At 41.0% G+C, this 8,534-nt stretch overlaps 1 protein-coding gene across 1 annotated transcript; it reads right to left on the reverse strand.

Annotated features, from left to right (window-relative positions):
* Positions 1-3,442: 3,442 nt before the first annotated feature.
* Positions 3,443-5,731, reverse strand: LOC124000213 (olfactory receptor 52N5-like). Its single transcript, XM_046306422.1, has 2 exons — positions 5,655-5,731; positions 3,443-5,120 (listed from the first exon to the last, which is right to left on the reverse strand). Exon 2 carries the CDS (start codon positions 5,092-5,094, stop codon positions 4,156-4,158), a length of 939 nt encoding a protein of 312 aa, XP_046162378.1. The 5' UTR covers positions 5,095-5,120; positions 5,655-5,731; the 3' UTR covers positions 3,443-4,155.
* Between the last annotated feature and the right edge of the window lie 2,803 nt (positions 5,732-8,534).

Below are 8,534 nucleotides of genomic sequence, written 5' to 3' on the forward strand. Positions count from 1 at the left end.
TGTGTGTGTAGGTAAGTAAAGAAATAAAACAACAGTAAAAAGACAGTAGCAAGGCTTTATACAGACAACGGTTAGTCAGGCTTATTGAGGTAGTATGTACATGTGGGTATGGTTAAAGTGACTATGTATATATGATAAACAGAGAGTAGCAGTAGCGTAAAAATGGGGTTGGGGGACAGACAATGCAAATAGTCGGGGTAACCATTTGGTTACCTGTTCAGGAGTCTTATTGCTTGGGGGTAAAAACAGGATGGCAGGCAGCTTTGCCCCAGTGACGTACTGGGCCGGACTCACTACCCTCTGAAGTGCCTTGCGGTTGGAGGCCGAGCAATTGCCGCACCAGGCAGTGATGCTCTCTATGTTGCAGCTGTAGAACCCTTTGAGGATCTCAGGACCCATGCCAAGTCCTTTTAGTTTCCTTGCCATGAGAATGGTGGCGTGTTCGTTGATCCTTTTCATGTAGTCCACAATCAACTCCTTAGTCTTGGTTAAGTTGAGGGATAGGTTGTTATTCTGGCACCACCCAGCCAGGTCTCTGACCTCCTCACTATAGGCTGTCTCGTCGTTGTCGGTGATCATCACTGTTGTGTCGTCTGCAAACTTAATGATGGTGTTGGAGTCGTGCCTGGCCATGCAGTCGTGGGTGAACAGTGAGTACAGGAGGGGACTGAGCACGCACCCCTGGGGAGCTCCAGTGTTGAGGATCAGCGTGGCAGATGTGTTGCTACCTGCCCTCACCACCTGGGGGCGGCCCGACAGGAAGTCCAGGATCCAGTTGCAGAGGGAGGTGTTTAGTCCCAGGATCCTTACCTTGGTGATGAGCTTTGAGGGTACTATGGTGTTGAAAGCTGAGCTGTGGTCAATGAACAGCATTCTCACATAGGTGTTCCTTTTGACCAGGTGGGAAAGGGCAGTGTGGAGTGCAATAGAGATGGCATAATTCGGGGATCTGTTTGGGCGGTATGCAAATTGGAGTGGGTCTAGGGTTTCTGGGAGAATGGTGTTGATGAGAGCCATTACCAGCCTTTCAATGCACTTCATGGCTACAGATGTGAGTGCTACGGGTATGTAGTCATTTAGGCAGGTTGCCTTTGTGTTCCTGGGCACAGGGACTATGGTGATCTGCTTGAAACATATTGGTATTACAGACTCGATCAGGGACATGTTGAAAATGTCAGTGAAGACAGCTGCCAGTTGGTCAGCACATGCCCAGAGCACACATCCTGGTATTCCGTCTGGCCCCGCATCCTTGTGTATGTTGACCTGTTTAAAAGTCTTACTCACATCGGCTACGGAGAGCGTGATCACACAGTCGCCCGGAACAGCTGATGCTCTCATGCATGCCTCAGTGTTGCTTGCCTCGAAGCGAGCATAGAAGTGATTTAGCTTGTCTGGTAGTCTCGTGTCACTGGGCAGCTCGCGGCTGTGCTTCACTTTGTAGTCTGTAATAGTTTGCAAGCCCTGCCACATCTGACGAGCATCGGAGCCGGTGTAGTATGATTCAATCTTAGCCCTGTATTGACGCTTTGCCTGTTTGATGGTTCGTCGCAGAGCATAGCGGAATTTCTTGTAAGCTTCTGGGTTAGAGTCCCGCTCCTTGAAAGCGGCGGCTCTACCCTTTAGCTCAGTGCGAATGTTGCCTGTAATCCATGGCTTCTGGTTGGGGTATGTACGTACTGTGGGGATGGCGTCCTCAATGCACTTATTGATAAAGCCAGTGACAGATGTGGTGTATTCCTAAATGGCTTCGGAAGAATCCCGGAACATGTTCCAGTCTGTGATAGAAAAACAATCCTGTAGTTTAGCATCTGCTTCATCTGACCACTTTTTTATTGACCAAGTCACTGGTGCTTCCTGCTTTAAATTTTGCTTGTAAGCAGGAATCAGGAGGATAGAGTTGTGGTCGAATTTACCAAATGGAGGGTGAGGGAGAGCTTTGTAAGCGTCTCTGTGTGTGGAATACAGGTGATCTAGAATTTTTGCACATTTAACATATTGATAGAGATTTGTTAGAACTGATTTTAAGTTTCCCTGCATTAAAATCTCCGGCCACTAGGAGCGCCGCCTCTGGGTGAGTGGTTTCCTGTTTGCTTATTCCTTATACAGCTGACAGAGTGTGGTCTTAGTGCCAGCATCTGTTTGTGGTGGTAAATAAACAGCCAGGAAAAGTATAACTGAAAAGTCTCTAGGCAAGTAGTGTGGCCTGCAATTTATCACAATATACTCTACTTCAGGCGAGCAAAATCTATAGACTTCCTTAGATGTCGTGCACCAGCTATTTATAAATAAGCAGAGCGTGTGGTAACTGCAATCACTGCCATCATATCGTAAAAACAAATACCAAGTGCAACTGCTACACTACCTACTGTAAATGGTGTACGGGCTGGATTATTTATAGCCCCATGTGGGTTATTTTACATAGGACGTACTAAGAGAAGGCTCAAGGACAGGGTGTCTGAACATGCTTATGCTATAAGAACTGCTAATGATACGTTTCCGAAGGCTAAACATTACAGACATGCTGGCCATGGCAGCCCAAACTCTCTGAAAGCAATGGCCATCTCAAACGTCTCCTACAACGTGAAACGTTCTGGATCTTTAAATTAAATCAACAGTATTGCAGGGTCTAAATTGGGAAATGTTTTATTCTCTAAGATATATGTGATTTTCTTTTTTGTTCTCCATTCTTATTTAAGTTTGGTAACATGAACTCATGTGTACATTGTATGTATGTATTTTGCATTTCTTTTGAGGTGTTGCAAATTATATATATATATATATATATATATATATATATATATATATATATAATAATTAAAAAACACAGCGCTGCGGCTACAACAGCCTTCATCCTGGTGACAAAGAATATTGTTGAACAAACAGGTGTATATCCCAACTTTTACAGGAAGTGGTTCAATGTATATCCCAACTTTTACACTTCCTGTAAAAGTTGGGATATACACCGGTTTGTTCAACAATATTCTTTGTCACCAGGATGAAGGCTGTTGTAGCCGCAGCGCTGTGTTTTTTAATTCTTGCCATACATAAGCCTTAAAACAACAAAGGCTTTTACATTTTTGACACTAAATGAGAGTGTCTTGATTCATTCTTGAAGTTTGTTTGCACAAAGGCTTTCCTGGCATTGTTTACTTTCCAGCACCAACTTTTTATATATACATAGTATCCCTTGATCAAAGAGCACCCGATTTATTAAATATAAACCAAAGAAGTGCTCCTCTCCTGTGCCTCTACTTTTAAAATAGTTTAGTATGGGCTAAAAAGAGTAATCATTTTCAGATTCCAAAATAATACCAAGTCACTACTTCCAATTATTGATTGTTTTTCGGAAGGCAGAAAAACGAAATGTTTAACGCTCTTAGAAACTAAACCGATCAACATCATTGTTCACCATTTGGTTCATGATGTATATTGCACAACTGTATACATTTGATTTAATAGTTTATTGATAAGGAACACAAAAATAATAACAACTGTACATTCCTGTTAATTTGCATTGTACAGACTACCAGATACAGTACTATATGTTTTGTAATGATACATGTTTTGAATTCATCTAAAAGAAACCAAAGAGTAATCATTAGGTGATTTCTTGTGTACCTTACAATCTGACAATGTTCTTTCTAAATATCAGGGAAATAGCACACTGTAAAATAAAGTATCCACACATTTCATTTTTGTGCCTCTGCCTTTTCTGTAAGCGTCACAAATTAAAATAAAACTTTGCACAACAAGAAAGACCTCTTGATGGAATAATTGAAAGTAATACTCGTGTATGATGGTTTGCATGTGGACATTTAATCTATAAATGATTCATGGAACACTCCCCAAAAACCTTGCACCAGATAAAAATAAATGTCAATTTGAAAACCACATTGAGCTCTTCCTAGTTTTATATTTGCTTTAGAGCAGGAATGAGGACATTTGTCAGTAGTACTAACACATACAAGGGTTGCTGTATGTTATACATTTTAAAACATATTTTTAATGTGGAATATCACTGTAGAAATCATGGTTTTCAATTCATTTTAGCATACAATTCAAGAGAACTGGTCCCTCAGCTGATGGCTGAGAAGACACCCCACCCTTGTTTCATGAATGCCACACACAGTTCTCATCATATGTCAGATTAACACATTATGCAGCCACCTTGGCTCTGTGAAACACTCTAAAGATCCTCTGTTTAATCTCTTTAGTCTGTAAACCATATATTATGGGGTTGAGACAAGTAGGGACCACACTACCCAGAACACTGCTCAATTTGCGCAGGTCTGTAAAGGCTGGGAAGCGGTGGAGGACGATAATGGTAAACCCACATCCCAGCACGATGAGATAGACCAGTAAGTGGGTGCTGCAGGTTGTCAGGGCCTTGCTGTTTAAAGAGCTGTTTTTACTGCTCAGACATACAATGGCGATCTTGAGATAGGTGAGACTGATGCTGCCTATGGACGAGACAAACAGCACAACAGTAAAGATTAAGCCATATATGTTATTTATGAACACACTCTCACAGGAGAGCTTGAATAAGGAGGCGTTGTCGCAGTAAGGGTTAAATATGTTAGACCTGCAGCGTGACAGGCGGATGGTGAGGCCCAGCAAAATCCCCACTAAGACTATGGCCACCCCCCAGGCAGACATAGACAACCTGATAACCATTTTGTTTGTCATGATGGTAGCGTACCGCAGGGGGTTGCAGATGGCTACATACCTGTCAAAGGCCATGATCATGAGAACGGTGTGTGATGTTGTAGCATAAACATGAGTATAGAAAGCCTGAATGACACACTCTATGTAAGTGATATATCGCTCAGGAGCTGTGGTCAAAATGTCCCATAACAGACGAGGTATCATCACTGTAGCACCAACTATGTCATTAAGAGGCAGGTTGCAGAAGAGGATGTACATGGGCTGGTGCAGGCTCCTCTCCATGGAGATCAATGATATGAGTCCGATGTTGGCTACCATTGTGAAGATGTAGATAATGAGGAAGAGGATGAAGGCAGGGTACGAGGACTGTTGTGTGACCTTTAACCCCTCCAGGAGGAGAACGTGGTTAGGGTACGTGTAGTTCTCCATTCGTCGGTCAGGGAGTAGCTCAGAATCTTGAGAGGAGAATTTGAAAAGATTAGTCATACAACTTGTGGAATCAGTTTCAAAACACAAACTTTAAAATCATCTACTGATTTTGTGGTAGCAGTAGCAGATAAACCGTTTTCTTAAAGGGGCAGACTGTGGGGCAGCTGCCCTGCCAGTTCATTTGGTAAACTGCTGAGGTATGGGGCTTTTTCGGGGTTAGCTTCTATCCAGCTCCAGCTGGTAGCTGTATATCTATCATCAGTCAGACGAGATGTAGCTAGCTAGCAAAGAAAGCTATACATTGTTATGGAAGGTTTATATGACACAAGTGATCTCAGCTATTTAGCTAAATAGCTATATTCTGCAAACAGCTGACCTAAGTAAGTTAATATCCTTACTTGATAGCCAGATAACTAGACAACATTACCCAAATAAGATTGTATGTATGGACATTTCATACACCAAAACACATTAAATTATATATATGAATCACTCGATTCCACACTAGATAGCAAAATAATAACTCTCCTTGACATGAAGAGTTGAAGTTAAGCACTAACATAAGCAGGTTTTCTACAGCTTTCTTCAGTGTCTTCAGTGTTCCAAGATGATTCATGTGTTCTATCCCACCCCTCCAGACTTACTACAGAAACAACATCACAGCCTTTTATTTACAACAAAACCCACAATGTGATGACGAATATGTCAGTCAGGATGTAAACATGTACGTCATGACTCCATTGACACAAATTCCCAGAAGCTAATGAAGAAAGTAACAAACATTGCTTGTGGGATGTTGTCCACTTGGGCTTTGCAAATGTACAAAATATCACAAGGTAATTTGTGTTCAAGAGATTAAAGGGGAAGTTCAGTAGTTTTACAACTTGATGTTAGATGGTTTGTCACGCTGACCAGGAGGAACTGTAACCCACTGTTTAGTTTTCTTTAAACAGCCACAAATGTCAGCAGGCTTTAGCCACCACCATCTAACAATCAATCAATAGGGGGCATGTGTGCATTCTTTTTATTGTTTAAGGTCCATTGTGTAACTTTGTGGGTGACCTCACCAAATTCACATAGAAGTGTGAGTTATAGATCTGTCATTCTTATTGGAAGCAAGTCTGATAAGTGGTAGATCCGTTCTATGCCCCAGCAAACAGGAGATGTCTAAGGACATTAGGCAACGTTCCCTTTGGGTCCCTTTAAAGATTTTCTGAAACGTTCTGAAAATGATTTCGGAACATTAAGACATCATGTTTTTACTCAGGATCATAAGACGACATTCAGTACAGGTCCCCGTTTGGTCAAGGTATAATTTTAAAATAAGGTATTTTGATGTCCATTAGGGAACCTTATGAAAAGGTTCCTATTTTGTTCTGATAGGACGTTATCCATGGTACATTCAATGACCACAAGTGGAAGTTTCATGGTGGTCAAGGGGGACATCGCATGATGGTCCCATGGTAACATTCAGGACCTTTTTAAGACATTCTCTCACAAAATGTCCTTGGGGATGTCGCTGGAACAAACCAAGAACTAGATAAAAAAAACTCCAGGGGATCATGACACAATGTTCTGAGAATGTCCTAAAAACGTACTTGGGGATGTCGCTGGAACTAGGAAAAAACTCCAGGGAACCATGGCACAACGTCCTGACCACTTTAGGAAACCATTTCGTGAAGTTCCCGTGGATGTTCTAACGTCAGATGTTGGTTTGCAGGGTTGCTATTTCTATGCTTCTCCTTATTAAGTCTCACTTTTGTCTCTTTTTACTTTTGTTTTTTTCACCAGCAAGTTTTGGATACAACCTATTATTTGATACTATGTTGAAATTGTTTCATACATAATGGCCTTGTGATTTCACATACCGCACTCTACACAATGTTGCTTTTTGTATGATGTACTGTGCCAGTCAAAAGTTTGGACGCACCTGCTCATTCCAGGTTTTTCTTTATTTTTTACTCTTTTCTACATTGTATAATAATAGTGAAGACATCAAAACTATGAAATAACACATATGGAATCATGTACTAACCAAAAAAGGGTTAAACAAATCAAAATATATTTTATATTTGAGATTCTTTAAAGTAGCCACCCTTTGCCTTGATGACAGCTTGCACACTCTTGGCATTCTCTCAACCAGCTTCATGAGGTAGTCACCCGGGAATGCATTTCAATTAACAGGTGTGACTTGTTAAAAGTACATTTGTGGAATTTTTCTTTCTTTCTTAATGCATTTGAGCCAATCAGTTATGTTGGGACAAGGTAGGGGTGGTATACAGAAGATAACCATTTTTGGTAAAAGGCCAAGTCCATATTATGGCAAGAACAGATCAAATAAGCAAAGAGAAACGACAGTCCATCATTACTTTAAGACATGAAGGTCAGTCAATCTGGAACATTTCAAGAACTTTGAAAGTTTCCTCAAGTGCAGTTGCAAAAACCATCAAGCGCTATGATGAAACTGGCTCTCATGAGGACCGCCACAGGAAAGGAAGACCCAGAGTTACCTCTGCTGCAGAGGATACGTTCATTAGAGTTACGAGCCTCGGAAATTGCAGCCCAAATAAATGCTTCACAGAGTTCAAGTAACAGACACATCTCAAAATCAACTGTTCAGAGGAGACTGTGAATCAAGCCTTCATGGTCAAGTTGTTGCAAAGAAACTACTACTAAAGGACACCAATTAGTGAGACTTCGACATTTGAAACACGAGCAATAGACATTTGACTGGTGGAAATGTGTCCTTTTGGTGTTGGGGTGCTTTGCTGGTGACACTGTCAGTGATTTATTTAGAATTTAAGGCACACTTTTAACCAGCATGGATACCACAGCATTCTGCAGCGATACACAATCCCATCTGCTTTGCGCTTAGTGGGACTATCATTTGTTTTTCAACAGGACAATGACCCAACACACCTCCAGGCTGTGTAAGGGCTATTTGACGAAGAAGGAGAGTGATGGAGTGCTGCATCAGATGACCTGGCCTCCACAATCACTGACACACTGTGTACCAACACACACATGCAACATGGCACCAACAGAGTTGGTCGCCTTGATTCGCGTTCTAAGGAAACTGTTGTCATGTCTTTGGTTAAGTGATATGACATGCTAGTCTATAAAATAATTTCTCTGTAATTAATATTACCTGATTAAGCTAATCAGGTAAATGTAATTAACTAGAAAGTCAGGGAACCACAAAATAATGTTTATAGAGCTGTTATCTTCTGAATAAACTCTTAAAGACCTGCTAATCTTTTACCTCAATAGTAGTCAATATTTAATCGTCACCTTATTTAGTCTCATCTGAAAGTTGTAAATTCTTGGTTATCTTCACGAACCCTGGCTAACAAGTTGAATCAGCAATACAAAATTTGGTTTAATTATTTATTTACTAAATACCTAAATAATCACACATAATTACATCTACACAGAATGGG

This window comes from Oncorhynchus gorbuscha, linkage group LG16 (genome assembly GCF_021184085.1).
Source record: "Oncorhynchus gorbuscha isolate QuinsamMale2020 ecotype Even-year linkage group LG16, OgorEven_v1.0, whole genome shotgun sequence".
NCBI classification, from domain to species: domain Eukaryota; kingdom Metazoa; phylum Chordata; class Actinopteri; order Salmoniformes; family Salmonidae; genus Oncorhynchus; species Oncorhynchus gorbuscha.